Raw genomic sequence first — 14,795 nt, 5'->3', positions numbered from 1 at the left:
TCACTCTTTCATGATGTTCCCAGGAAAGCTCCACTCTTGCACAGACATGAGCATTTGTGAAAAATGAATTTCAAGATTGCAAGAACAGCTGTTAACAGGAAACAAGGTTCAAATTCACAGACACAATTGCCTGGGTGAAAGCAAAATCCACCCAGGACCTACCAGAGTCTCCTAAAACATATACAGCACTTCAGTCAGACTCGTCTGTGAAAAATCAGCACACAGGACCCAGAACACAAGTTTCCATCTCTGCTCCATTTCTGCTAAAGGACCTCAATTGAAGTGCCCAACTCCCCAACAACTCTTTATACTGAATCTCTGCTGGGGAAATAAGAGTGGAGTATTAATATAAATTTGTATTAAAAATGTAAACAAAATAAAAAAATACATAGTTTGATCCCAACAATTATCATCTTGTACATCCAAACCTCTAATTTTTATAAGACCCCTTGCAAGCACAAAGAACAAAAGAATTGCAGTTGGGTCATAGGAACAGTCAAGAAATAACACAGTGATTATCCACCCCTGGACCCAAGTTAAATACTTACGTTATGCACAACTATAGCTTGGGGGCAGGAGAAAAAAATAAAAAATAACAAGCAAATAAAGAAATCACACAGAATCACAGAATCGACTGGGTTGGAAAAGACCTCAGAGATCATCGAGTCCAACCCTTGGTCCAACTCTAGTCCGTTTACTAGATCATGTATAACATCTCAACTCAGCTACCAAAGAATCATGCTCAAATTTTCAGTCTTGCTAGGCAATGCAACTCATTGCATGAAGGTATATTCTCTGAGCAATCAGGGAAGATTTCTATTTATTTATTTATTTAAAATACAAACTAATTGCTTTTGAGATGCTCTGTGCCTGAGCCGCTCTGTCCAGAAGGCACAGGCTTGCAGCGTTTCCTGAGGGCTCTGTCTTACAAACAAACAACTCGTTATTCTGGTATTGAGAGTTAAATGTTATTTCGAGATAAAAAGCAGCTCCTTGAGATTAAGCCATCCGCAGGGGAGCAGGGGAACACTATAACAGTGGATCTCCTTTAGTCCCCAGGAGATCCACTTTAGAAAGTAGTTATCACTGCTGCAAGATTGCCAGGACAATTTCTATTGTCGTGTCACCCCACTGAGTGTCACCCTATTCTCTTCAGGACAATGGACTCTGCTGGCAGGGTACCTGCAGAAAACCCAGCAAACACAGTCAGGCTGATCTGAACTGTTTTGATTTGCTAATTGACAAATGCTGTGTTACAAAGATTAAAAGGGCAAGCCATAATAACATTAAAAAAAAAAAAAGTAATCAAACACTGATGTCAACAAGTTATATTTTTCTGCAAAATTTTACAGTTGAAAACGTAAATTGCTTCATGCATCGTACACAGGAATGGATGCAACATTTACGACAGGAGCATTAGGTTGTTCCCAGTTTCTCTCAGCCCTGGGAACCCTAGGCACGGCCCGGCTCCATGACAAACACGCCTGCCAGTGCCATGGGAGCTGCTGAATAGACATGAGCATGCAGCAGACAGACAGACAGACTGGCCTCCCGCGCTGTGTGCATTCAGGGTCTCTGCTCCCTCCAGCAGCACATGGGTACACACCAGCAAGCAGTTTTGCTCAGTTCGTTTTCAGCAGCTGCCAGTTCCCAGAGGAAACGCATCAGGAGCAGAGGGAAGCGTTAGTACAGGCTGGTAACTCTCTCCCCTCCTGCCTGCACAGACGTACTGTGCCCAGGCAAAGGCATGTGGGGCACAGGAGTAAATGTGAAAAAGCAGAGGCCTCCCTGCCTTGCAGCATCCTGTTGGTAAAAGGTGGGATTATTCTTTGCATTGCTTCTATTTCAAATAAAGTTCTCACAAACAGACTTTTTGAGCTATAAGGAAGTAAGAATAAGCAAGTCTTGCTATTTTCTGTGTAACCTTTATTTGAGAACAGGGTTGTGCTAAATGGTGAACAACAAACCACGAGCAAATATTTAAGACCATCTGATGACTTGCTGGCACAACTGTAAGTTCAAGAGACACCCCAAGCCAAGCACCCAAGGCAGAAACTCAGCGCGCCCAAACGCTGCTGAGGGGCCAGCAAACCCCAGCTAAGCAAAGGCACCACTTGGGACCTGCTGAAACAAAAAAACTAGAGGACAGACCTCCCGCATTGCACAGAGGTGCTCCATCACACCGCCCCATCACTTCTTTTCCAGACAAATTCCTAGCATCTCAAAGACCAAACTGGATTTCATACCCAAGACCTGCAGGTGAACATGCTGCCATACACACACACCACTTGAAAGGACCTTTACCAGCTCTCACACCAGGGAACACACACATTTCAGAAAGGCAACAAAGCTTGATTTTTACCTGTAAGCAAGAGCCTCAAATACTTTCGTTTTTCCAAGGTTTTTAATCACGCAAGTGATTAGAGCATCTGATAACAATGCTTCCTGCTGGCTAGACATCTAAGAGCACTTTATACTGAAAGCATCTCACTTCATCTTCTAGTTTTTCAATCAGCACAATTATAATTAAAAGAACATTCAAAGGCAGTATACTTCTATTTCACACTTCATAGACAAGTTACCAGTCAAGCAGTGCAGACTTCAAGCACATCTGAAGCGATCAGGAATTTCAGTCAATCTCTACGTAATCTCAATAAAAATGCTGTCCAAACACAAAGATCTCCAGCAGTTGGGCCACCTCACACTCCGAAGCAAAGCCCATCCTCAGCAAAGCAGTTCCAGCGAAAGCTATAATTCAGCAATCTAAGTTCAGCAGTCTAAGTTCAGCAATCTAAGAAGGGCTATGGTTAAAACAAAGTATCAGATTGATTCATAATACTCTTTGATTGCTAATCCTGTGCAGAATTGTGATTTACATCACCCTAGCAAAATACAAGGGCTATGATGCTCAGAAAAGAGCATCAAAACGATTCTGTACGGTCTTCTATCATGATCTTTATGACTGTTGAGTTGAGAACAGGAAAATTACATTTTCACCAAGGGTTGTGCACGCTGCTTAGCCTCTCCTGTGGAAATTGAGCAGGACCATGACTCTGCTGCATCATTTCTGCCCTTTCAAAAGCTGGCAATGCAACAGGTCCAGTGGGTCAGGAGAAGCACAAGAGGTGGAAGAACTTGAGGTCAAACATCTCCTCCATGCCAGCCAGCCTGAGAGCACAGGGCAGGACAACCTGACATGGGTTCTGGCCAGCACCCATTATCACTCTCTGCCTCTTGGAGCAACACAGAAGCAGGGAGAGACGTGCAGTTCCCAAGCACCTGTGGTTAAGATGCCTGCGTGGCAACGTCACACACCAGCTACCTTTGGCAAAGGGCTGCCCTTCAGCAAACTGTCTATCCTCTGACAGAGGCAGGCAGGGAAATAAGCCTCTGAACATACAGTAATCTGCTCTGCAGTCAAGTTCCTCTTGCATCACAGTCTCAAGGACAGAGTTAAAGATATGAACCATTACTGGCTGTGTCCACTTTGCTATTCATTAGACCATCCCTGGCCAGCTCGTACAGGCACCTCCAATTCCTACCATGCATTTCCAGCTCCTGCAATAGAGGAGTCTACCAGCAACTGCTTCTAATCAAGATTTAAGTATTTGCTGATTTTGTCCATAGCAAACTAGGCCTCAGCAAACAACGATGTACCTCCATTTCTGTGTGTGGTTTGGTTTTAACCAAGTTACAGAGTATTTGCAAAGAAACAGTAGCCACCTGAGCAAGCTACCTGCTTATCAAAGCCCCATGAACAAATATTTGTTTGCACAGAAATTAGCTAGAGATGGTCATGTGTATTCCTCCTGTTTTCTGAAATTTAACCTCCCATTCGCTGACAGCAAGAGAGGCATACACACCCAGCAGAGCAGTGCAGCACCGCTGATACTGTGGCAGCTCACTGCATGGGGTGTCCCTCTCCATTTTCAGACCAGCCACAGCTTTTGCCAGAGGCACACAGGCAGAGGACTCCACAATACACAACAAAGCCCACACTGAGTTACTGCTTTGCATACCAGCGCAGTGCAGACCAGAGCTCCTTCCACAGTATTTAGCCTACCTAAGAGCAGAGACCCTAAAATGAAGGAAAGCGAGCCAGGGGACAGAATTGTCTGGAGTCAAGCTGCAGCCCCACAGGGCTGTCCTGTCCTCAGCACCCACAGCAGCTGCACTGGAGCTCCCCAAGCACACACACGCACACACACACACACACACACACACACACACACCTCAGCACCACAGAGCTGCGTGTCTCTGCAGCACGATCACCTCCAGCAGCATCAAACCCATTTATTAGCTTAACAAGAAGAAAACAGATTATCTGTCTAGACTCTGTATCTGTATCACCTCCAAAGCAGCAGCTTATGGTGAAGTGAGGAGATCGGCTGCCCAGAGCAGAGGAGACCTGCCCTCAGAGGTCCCTGTGCCTGCTGACTCCAGCCAGCCAAGCCCTCACCCTCCAACAGCAAAAGCTGCAGCTAATAGGAAAAGCTTGCCTCATCAGACACTCTTGGCCTCTGTCCCAGGGGCCTTCTGGGGAAGATTTTTCCTGGGAATATTCTTCCTCCTGGGGAACATTCAGCATCACTCATGTCTATACAAACTCCTCAGTTACTCAAAGCTTCACCTAAACCTTCACTGACACCAGGACCCAGGCACAAGGCAAGGTTATGAAGTGTGAGGGATGTGCGCTCACTACCTCATCTTGTCCTGGCCTCTAGCCGATGAGGACAACCCTCCAAGACACAGGCAACCAAGGCAAATAACCAGTTTTTGCAGCAAAAGCTGAGGCCAGAAAGCCACCCCTTTCCCCCTCAGTAACACACTTCAGGTAAGCCTATCCCATGCTGCTGTGGTCTCCTTCCTCTGCCTCCCCTTTGAGCAGGAGGATGGCACAGATGTGCATGACAGTGCTCCCACGTACCTGAGGTTATCCCAGCTCAGGAAAACTATTCCACAATCCTTCATGTAAGGACAGTTATAAAATCCTGTTAATTAGCTACCAACCTTTTAGGCAAGCACAGTCCAGTGAGCACGCCACTAAAGAAGGAGTTGCACGTTGCAAGTTATATTCATTCCCTGCACATTAATAGGCAGCTCTGGTTTCTCACTCCCTCACAGCCAAGAAAATCTCCTGCTACATCCAGCTGCCCTGCAATGGCACCTTCTCCCTCTCAGATATTTTTGTTTTGACACTGTCAGTGATTAGATCCAGTTGCAGCAAGCAGTTATGGAAAGAGCATCGAGCAGCAGCAGTTCCCATTCCTTTACCTCCCCAGGTCTCCTTCTATTGCTCTGATTAGCAGGGGAGCTTGTAAATACAGCAAACAAGATTTGCCCTGAAAAAAAAAAATAAATAAAACAAACCTACGAGTGTATGGCAAAACAAAAACACATTGAACATTATTTTTCTTCTCTACAGTCTGACCTGCTGTGAGCTATTAAAAACCAATCTAGCTACTTCTAAAATTACTTACAGGGTATATCCCTTGCTACAACTTGCAGGTCCCTACGGACTGACCCAGGCCAGCAGAGATCACTTAAATTCACGAGAGCAAACACAGATACAAGGAGAGGAAGGGGCTGGAAGAATAGGGTACGTTTTTCGTTCGCATTATCTGCCTCATTCCCCGGTCAACCTCCCTCGGAGGCACCGGAGCAGTCTCCCTGGCCGGGATCGACCGGGTTTTCTGCTGGCAAAGCCTCGCCGAGCGGCTCCGGGACCGCAGCGCTTCCCGGGGAGTGAAGCCCGGGCAGCGGCCGGGGTGTCCGGCCGAGGCAGGGGAGACGCAATGCCCGGGCAGCTACGGCCATGAACAATTACCGCTTAAAAGTTTACACTTATGGGGCTGTAAGAATTAAAAGCAAACAAACCAAAAGGTATTAATAAAGTTACGCTGCAGCGGAGCTGGCACTTGTCACTCAAGGCAGCGCCCCGCGCCGCTCACTCGAGACCGTTCGCGCGTCGCCCCCGCGCCGGAGCCGCCCCGGCCCAGCCACGCCGAGCCCCCGCGGCGCTGCGCCGGGCACGGCCCTTCCCGCCCCACCGCGGCACCTGCGCCCCGTCCCCGCCGCCCGCGCAGTCACTCACAGCCGCCGCCGCCGCCGCCCGCCTTTGTTGCCGCCGCGGCCGAGGCATTTAAGCGCCGCTCCCCTGCGCGGCGCTGCGCTGAGCCGGGGGGAGGCGGGGGCCGGGGCCGCCGCGCTGGGGGTGGTGCCGCCGCCAGCCCGGCTGCCGCCGCCGGGGAGGGGGCAAGCGGTGCCCGCCCCGCCGCCCGCTGCCGCCCGGGCTGTTAGGCGGTGAACGGTACCGGGGGGTATGGCACCGGTCAAAAAACTCAGGGCTGCTGCTTCCCTGGAAAGAACCATTCAGAGCAGAGGCTTCCAGAGCATCCTCATCCTCCTCCCGCCGTGGCAGAGCTGCGGAGACAAACCGCTGCCCATGACCAGCAGAGCCCGAGCCTCCCCCGGGGTGCCCGCTCACCCACACCTCCATCCCCATACCCGCCGTAATGGAGGTGGCCTCGCCCCACGGAGCCGTTAGCGAGGCTGAAGCGAGAGCGGTGACACTCTCCTGGCAGAGGAGTGTGCCAGGGGAGAGGGTCTTGCTCGGTGTTGCACTTACCTGGGAGAAACTTTCCCCATCCGCCTGCAGAAATCCTTCAGCAGTAGCACCAACGCCCTTCCTTGCCTGCCTACCTTTAGGGAGCTTTTCTAGAAACACACCCCTAATATAAACACATCTTACCCCTATTAGAAACACGGACAGAGACGAACTCCGACAAAACTGCCTTATTCTGAATATACGACACAGACATAGCAGTACGTCATTCGCAAGATGCAAGAAGCTTCCCCCTCGGCACCTCATATCACTGCCAGCCCCAGGAGAGCCAGCTGGCCCATTGCTCCTGTGGGGCCACCCCAGCACCCGCGTGTCCCAGCAGCACAGGGTGTGTGCCAAGGGCTGCCCGCAGCGCAGAGCACAGAAAATGGGGCTCACAGCTACTTTCTGGCTTAAACTAGGTTCAGGCTTTAACTGCTTTCAGCCTTTTCTGTTTCTCCATCAAACATACAAGCGTGAGCAAGGACCAGTGTAAGCAAATACATTTTGCCAAGTTATGTGCTAATTAGGCAATGTAATGTGATTAGTCTTATCCTAAAAGCTTGAACTCTGGAACAGGAGAGGCCCTGCCCACACAAGCCAAAACAGGGTCCTGCTTAAACTGGTGCTATTCCCCATGAGAGAAAATTAAGGCCACAGGACATAGTACACCGTCCCTACCCTGGCTGCTGCGCTTCCACTGCTCAACTGGAAAGAGCAAGCAAACAGTTTCTGGGGTGTATCAATGTTTTTTTACCTTGAGAGGAGCTGGCTTCTGGTCTAGGGACATCTCCTCCAGGTCTGTGCCCGAGCTTGGCATCTTGCTGTGCCTTACTCCCACTTCATCAGCAGGTGACATTCTCCTGCACGCTGACCTCTCCACTCCCACTCAAGTAAGGTCTTCCCAAGGGCTCTCTGACATCAGAGGAGGCAAAATATCTGCAAGGACATATAAAATATTCTGAAATAAACTCCCCGAAAATAAACAACCCACAGCGCTATTGCAGAATGCACTTCACATTGCAACACTGTGCTCCCCCCAGCTGCTCCCGTTACAGCTGGTACCAGTCAGAGCCATGCACCTGGGGGACATCCAGGTGTCATGTGCAGTGCAGGCAACTCCCGGTGCCTCTCCCCCACTGCAGAGGGGCCAGGTAGGGTGCTCCCCACAAGCAGCGTGATAGGAGCCTGGGAGAAGTGGGAAGACAATCTGCTTGCCTGGGCAAGGGGGCTTGGGTCCTGGCCAGGTTTCTGTACGGTACCCCAGGTTCTCCAGGACCCTTGGCTGAGAGCACTGTTCCTGGAGCACCAGCACCAGAGCTAGGGTTTCATGGCAGGCAGATTTTTTCCTACATAGACAAAATGGTTTAGGGCACTTCCCACCATTTAAAAGCTGGTTAAACCTTACGCTGAACCTGAAGACAGGATGAGTTTGCACAGCTCTTGAGTAGGGACATAAGTGAGATGGGCAGCTGGCCAGCCCACATTTACCACTAATTGTGATATGTTTATGTGGATGTTTGCTCAGAAAGGTCTTAGCCTGGGCTGAGATCCGTCACTGAGCATCTTCCCAGTCCTTTTGCACTTAGACTGCGGAGAGGTAGGTAACTGCTGTCGGTGCAAGGCACTGGCAAACCCTCCTGCCCTCCCTCTTGGGGGATGCAGGTCAATAAGACACAGGCTCGCTTTCTGGCTTTCTCCACCCATTCCCCTCTCACAGAATTCCCCTTCTCACTGGTCCTCAGCTCCATCTCAGATTCCCCTTGTGCTGCACTGCTTGCAGGAAGGAGCATAACTTAACAAGTTCACCAGCCTGGCTGGTACAGCAAGCCCCAAACCACCGTAAGCACTACCCCCCTCACCTCCTGACATGATTCATCCCTCCCCTCTTACTGAACCAAGGTTTCAGACCATGACAGTGCCTGAAAAATGACCACCCATGGTGAAGGGAAACCTTCCGCTACCTTTAGAAACTATTGCAAAATCTGCAGATAACCCAAAGCAATCTTTGCTGGAGCCCAGGATCCTCCGCAGGGTGAACCTCACCCACTTGCTTTGCTATGCCCCCGAGCAGAAAGCAAAGGAGACCACAGGGGGAGCAAGGGAGAGCATCCAAATTCCAGAGGGATGTCCTGAGCTGCACTGGCTTTTTCAGACTCATGACTCCTACCTTCTGGCCATGCTGATTTCTGAGGAACAAAGCTGGTGTCAACATCTTCATTCAAGTAATTTTTTTCCTTACGCTGCAGAAGAACAAGCAGTTACAGGGTAAACACTGGGAGTCATAGTCACTCCTCTCCATTTGTCACTCTAAAGAGATGGGCAGCCTTGAAAGAGGAACAGCACAAAAAGGCAGCCACATCCCAGGCCAGATCAGGGACCCTTGTACCACTCTCAGCATTGGCAGCTGCTGCTGCATGTCCCAGCATTACCGATTCTCCATCAGGTTCCGTTTCCTGTACCATCGGTGGCTTTCAGGGAAAGAAGCAGGCAGGTCTGCAGGTTGCTGGCTGACAGCTTTGCCCCTGAGGCTACATTCCTGCCACTTCTGCTTATGGCTGTCTCTGCAGGGAAGGAACACACTTACCTGTGCATTGCTGGAAATGTTACAGACAAGCACTCAGCCGCTCAGTGAAGTGATTAATATTTATGCTCCATGGCTGCTAATATTAGAAGTTCAGGAACAATAGTAAATGCTTTTAAGGGGCTGTTAAAAGGAATCTTTCTCAAAGACTCCTTCACTTTATGTGCTGGGCAGACCAGTCTCACAGAAGTCCCACCACACTTGGGATGTGTATTAATGCCTTTACCCTGTGCAATGGCAGAATTTTTCTCCTGAAGCTTCTGGCTTCAGCACGGTAAAAACAATTAAACAAAAAATATTTAAATTAAGATAACCCCCAAAATCCACATTGTCCATCCTTGCTGCCCAAACCTGCATTCTTGACAGAGATTTGTCTAACCTGGTGTTAAAAACATCTATTGGTGGAGATATCCCAACCTATACCTTTTCCAGGGCCTATTTATCCTGTAATCGGAAAGTTTCTCTCAATGCCTTTTCAAAAAGATTATTGTCATTTTTCCCCTATTCCCAGGAGGAGAACAGTTTACTGCCTTACTCTGTGGTGGCCTTTTGTATATTTAGAGGCTTAACCCATCTCCATAATCTTCATTCCTTTCTACTTGCCAATGCCAGTTCACTCAGTCAGCCTTCATAGATCATGTTTCCAAGTTCTGCAGTCCTTGCTGCCCATCTCTGGTTCCTCACCACTCAGGCTTCACCTCTGATGCCTGTCCTGGAGCCTTCCCTGGCCTGAGAAGAGGGAAAGGAGTTGCATGGCGCATACACACGCACTGCTGTCCACACCCTCCATTTCATTTGCTCTTCTCCCAGCGGGATGGTGTTATACCACTTGTGTTCAGCCTGGCACGCACTGCACTGAACAAGGCTTTTCTGGCAAAACCAGCACTCAGCCAGCCCCTCGCCAGACCCCCAGGCAGCGGCAGCAGCCAGCTCCCTCCTCACAGAGGGACATCGGGCAGAGCGGAGCGCGATGCCACTCAGCCCCCTTGCCTTCCCAGGCACATTCCTCCTCGTGGCCCGTTCGGGATCGTGAATTCTTGCACAGGCAGGATGAGTCTTGTTTTCTGAATTCCCGTGGGTGCAGTTTCCAGGCAAAAGTAAAGAAAAAGAAGAGTTAGGTCACCATGTTTCATCCTTTGGCCAGCTCCAGACAGTCTCCTGGAGTTGAGCAAGTCTACCAGAGCCCATGATTCATTATGCCCATGTTGTATTTATCTCTTCTTAGTGTTGGGACATTGCTATTCAATAAAAATAAGACACATTTAACTGGTAGAGAAATGGCAGACCCCAGGCAGCAACAGCAACAAGAGGGAGAATGTATAATCCCCACTGGCACACAAGCAGCATATGCACACAGCAACAACTAGGCACGTTTAATTGTCTCAGATTGCAGTCGCAGACAACGTTACAAATGCAAGTCCACACAGAGCCCAAGCTGAAAAAGGCAGATCCATTTTTTTTTGGCTGGAAAATTCTGTGTCACTGATTTTCCACATGTAGAAGAAAGCAAATTCTCACTTGGAGACAGGATTCTGCCCAGGAATAGTTTAGCACAAATCCCAGCAGCCTATGGACCATGTTTTCTTCTCCAACTTCTATCTACACAAGTAGAAAGGTTAGGATGGTACCACAGCCTGTGAACTTGCATCTTCCTGTCATCCATCAGAGAAGGGAGAGGGGCCAGATCCCAAGCGAGGACGTAGCTCCGGGGAGCAGTCCAGGTTTGCTGCTGTGCACAGCAGGACTCGAAGCATGGGGGAGTATATCAGTTTAAATACCTGGAACATACTGAAGGCAGCGTTCACTCTTTGCTCTGTCCAGACACTGAGTTTTACCAGGGTCTGGCAAGGCACCAGATTTATTGCCGGACCTGGCCGATAATAAAGGGTGTGAGCAAAGCCCAGCGTGGCAGGTCACAGGGGCTGGGGTTTCCTTAGGTGTGGTTTTGGTCAGGGTGACTGACCACATCACTCCTCTGCTGCCGGGGCCTCAAGCCATGCCCTGGGCGCAGCACAGCCCCGTGTATACTGTTTTATAATCTGACTGGGCTGTGATCATTATTTTCCAGCAGCCCTGTAGGCATGGCAGCGGGGCGGAGCGGAGAATGCACAGACACAGGTAGCCCAGCCCCGCTCCCTTCAGCCTCCTCGCAGGCTGGCGCAGGAGGAGGTTGCTCCAGAGCCAGATCGTGATGCACAGCAACACGCAGATGAGGAAAAAAAAAAAGAAATCACACCACTCCTTTTGCCGTTTTGTTCCAGCCAACCAAAAAATAGTGACTGTGGGTAGCATTTTCTTTGTTTTCTTCACATGGGAGAGAAGGTTCAAGTCTGAACAATTAACACCTAGAATGATTCCTGCGATCCACACCCTAACACGATTATGTATGCTGCTAATGTCTTCAGCTCCTTGTAAGTATAAAACGGGAAAGAAAATTACATTGAGCCTTATTTAGGTAAGAGAGGGATTCGTATGCTTTAAAGCTTAGCAAAACCAGATTATAGGAATTAAATTTCTTTGCCCCACCCCCTCTTATTATCTTGATTAAAAAAAAAAGATTATTATTTTTTTTTTTTTTTAAAGATGAATTAGCCCTTCTAACTAAGAAAACAAGGAACTCCTTTTCTGCAGAAAATAATCATGCAGATTACACAACCTCAGTAGGGGAACTTGAGGTCCTTACTCATTCTACAGAACATTACAGAACATGCTGTGGTCCAAAAGCCAGTTTGTAGGGTGATAAAGTTCACAATACAACTGAAACATCTTTAAAATTACCTCTTAAGCATCTAGAGCAATCTCATAATTCTGGAAGAAAATCCAGTCCCACCAACCCTGCAAGCCATACACCTACCAGGGTAGCAGCAGAAGGTAATCAGGTTTTCCCATGCATTTCTGTTCTGAGCAGAAAGGGATGTGGAAAAGACTAGTGATATTTCACAAACTCATTTCCCAGAGGTCAGGCATACCACAGCCCTATCAGCATTCTGGAGGAGGAGGACGTCTTCCTTGGGTCACAGCCAACAGTCTGGGAGGTCAACGATGAGCAAGAGGAATTTCCTTGGCCAAGAGCCACATTCCCCAGCCCAAGCTCACAGGCAAGACACTCTTCCTTGGAAAGCTCTGTTTTATTTCTCATGGAAGCTTGTTTTTCCAGGCTAGCAGGAAGAGTGTGGTTGCCTGCAGCCGCTACATGGTCTGTATTTGTTCCTTGGGTTAACAGATGTCGGTGGCCACCCTTTAGAGATTTCCTGCCTGCAGAAGAGCTGCCCATCACTCTGCAGACACTGGAGTGCAGCTGTCACATATGAGATGTGACCATCAGCGCTCCCCAGTCAGGCTTTGCTTTCAGTTAGCCCCAAAACTTCGCTTTTGTTACAGTAATCTAGACTTTGACAAATAATATACTCATTTCTGCAGTCACTCATGCTGCTCCCTGCTCCAGCAGGCCATGGCTGAGGCCACAGTCAGGTAACTGATGCAGAAAGAGCTGCCTGCACCCCTCACTGCCTGCCCACACCCATCACTTTCCACCTCCCTGGCCCAGCCTGGGGAGCAACCCTTAGTTTGCATCTGTGCAAAATCAGCCCAAATTTGCCTGACTTTGCATTGATGTAAGTGAAGACCTTTCACAGGCTCTGGTCCACGACTGCATGGAGTTTCTTAGTGTTTAGTTATGGGGTTTTTTTTGGGCAGGGGGAGACAACAGTCTTCCCTGTGAAGGTGAATTACACATCACCAAGTGCCTTGCTGCTCCTCTCTGAACTGTAAAGCATCATGGGTCAAAAATAAAAGCACATCAGGGCATTGTGACCATGTCAGAAGTTTTGCAGGGTCTATTTTTCTTTTCCAGAGGAATATTCTGAGCCAGAATCTGCTTTTACAGGCAAGTTTTAATTTTGTCCTCTTGTCCCTTGTGAAATACAAACAAACCACATGGCTCAAAAATCAAATGAGCTTGGTCTGGTGCTGGCTGAGTCATCCTGTTTGATTGTCAGTCTATAGTAATTAAACTGTGTGCACTAAACCGTTTCATTACAATGGACATGGAGTCAGATCCCTGAAAAAAAATATCAGACACTTTAGCCAATCCTGTCAGCACCTGCCATTAGCGACAGCATTACATTTTCACAAAAACCAAGAACCCCCAACATGGAAACCACTGAATTTGAAGTGTTTTTCTTGATGGAATTTAATAAAAATATTTTTCTTAAGTTTGTTAAGGGAAAAAACCACAACACCAAAACACTCAGAAAAAGCTTAGTCAACAGAAAAATAAATTCAACAAAACATTTTCAAGGAGTTCTCATCATGACATACAACTTGCCACCACTCCTCAGAATCCCAGACAAATTGCAATGGGGCTCTATGAGCCTCCTCCTGTACAGGAGATGTTCCAGCTCAGGTTAAGAAACAGTGCATCTAGCGTAGCTACTTCATGCTCCACCTGCTGCATGTATGCGCAGAGTTGAAGAATTAGGAGCTTATCTGATCTAACTCAATGCAGTAAATCTAAGAAACCTTAAAAGACACATCAGAACTCGGCACATACAGAACAGAGCAAGTTCACAGTTCATCTGGACCGCAGAGTGTTTTTGTACCCACCATGCGATCACGGTGTATAGAAGGAGGGCTTTGGGTTGGAGCGGAGATTTGGGATCTCCTTAGCAGAAGGCATCAGCTTCTCCCAGTTCCTCGTCCATAGCAAAGAGAGCAGCGATGAGGGGCACTACACAGGCTTGCGTACCTCTGCAGGGTGTTCTTATGCCAACTAATCAAGTTGTCTGACTCCCTGCAGCAGGGATGAAATTAAAGAACGTGTTAGACAAGCTCTAAGAAAAAACATTATTGCTTCCCTTCCTTTTTAGTGAACTCATGACAAGCCAACAGACCTTAAAAGGTCCAAATGTACACCATTCATGCCTGCTTCGACAAACTCTATGTTAGTCTATGACCCCTTCTTTCCTTTAAATCCAGAACTGTGCTTTGAGTGTATGAAAGTGTAAAATTTATTCCTAAAGTAATCAGCTCCATGATGTTGTGCAGTGCTGTGCTGGAAAGGGTACAGTTCTTTTAGCATCCCTAGCAGGGAGGCAGCAGGATGTTCTTGCCATGTGTCATTCACATTACAAGTCAGCAATTTCCCCTTGGCCCTCCTGCATCTAGTTCAGTTATCTGACCTGTATCTGCATCCTTAGCACACTTTGCCCCTTGAGACCCTTAACCGATCTGCAAACTAGCTAACTGCATTTTCAAGTTGCAAAAGTGGAAGTTCAGGGGCAGATTTTACAGCCCTTATGTGTGTTGACCCACACTGACGTGGCTGGACACAGTCACAGCGAGGTATTGCTGAACACAGCGACACGCCACAGATTCTGCATTTTTAAGATTTCCAGAGAACTGGTGAGGTAGTGAGAGATCTTTGGTCTCTCACTTTGTGATGGAAACTAAGTTTATTCCACTCTGATTCTGGAGCCTGCTATATGGAAGGGGGTTAGATATACAAATAAAATTATTTCACGTTCAGCCTTGATGTCAGTTTTCTGAAGAAGTGCAAGAAGAGGTTGTTGTAAGGGTGCTGGAAATGCTGATTACAGCATGCCCTGT

At 48.2% G+C, this 14,795-nt stretch overlaps 1 protein-coding gene across 12 annotated transcripts in view; it reads right to left on the bottom strand.

The window, feature by feature from the left end:
• Positions 1–12,101, bottom strand: part of ST6GAL1 (ST6 beta-galactoside alpha-2,6-sialyltransferase 1) — a 50,980-nt gene extending 38,879 nt beyond the window's left edge. Inside the window, exons 1-3 of one of the 12 annotated variants that reach the window (XM_065074325.1) lie at positions 12,043–12,101; positions 8,775–8,847; positions 7,362–7,543 (exon numbers count right to left, since the gene is read on the bottom strand). Coding sequence is in view for 1 of the 12 variants with exons in the window: in XM_065074318.1 (XP_064930390.1) it covers positions 6,095–6,142 (48 nt within the window). In the remaining 11 variants the exon portion in view is untranslated. Of the gene's footprint in view, positions 1–5,274; positions 5,343–6,094; positions 6,249–6,507; positions 6,555–6,628; positions 6,715–7,361; positions 7,544–8,774; positions 8,848–12,042 lie in introns of those variants that run through there. The other 11 variants (XM_065074326.1, XM_065074334.1, XM_065074321.1 and 8 more) reach the window with 11 other exon arrangements.
• Positions 12,102–14,795: the final 2,694 nt, after the last annotated feature.

The sequence above is a fragment of the Columba livia genome, chromosome 9 (genome assembly GCF_036013475.1).
Source record: "Columba livia isolate bColLiv1 breed racing homer chromosome 9, bColLiv1.pat.W.v2, whole genome shotgun sequence".
Lineage (NCBI taxonomy): Eukaryota > Metazoa > Chordata > Aves > Columbiformes > Columbidae > Columba > Columba livia.
The sequence above is the reverse complement of the archived record's forward strand: the minus strand, read 5'-3'. Positions and strand labels throughout refer to the sequence as shown.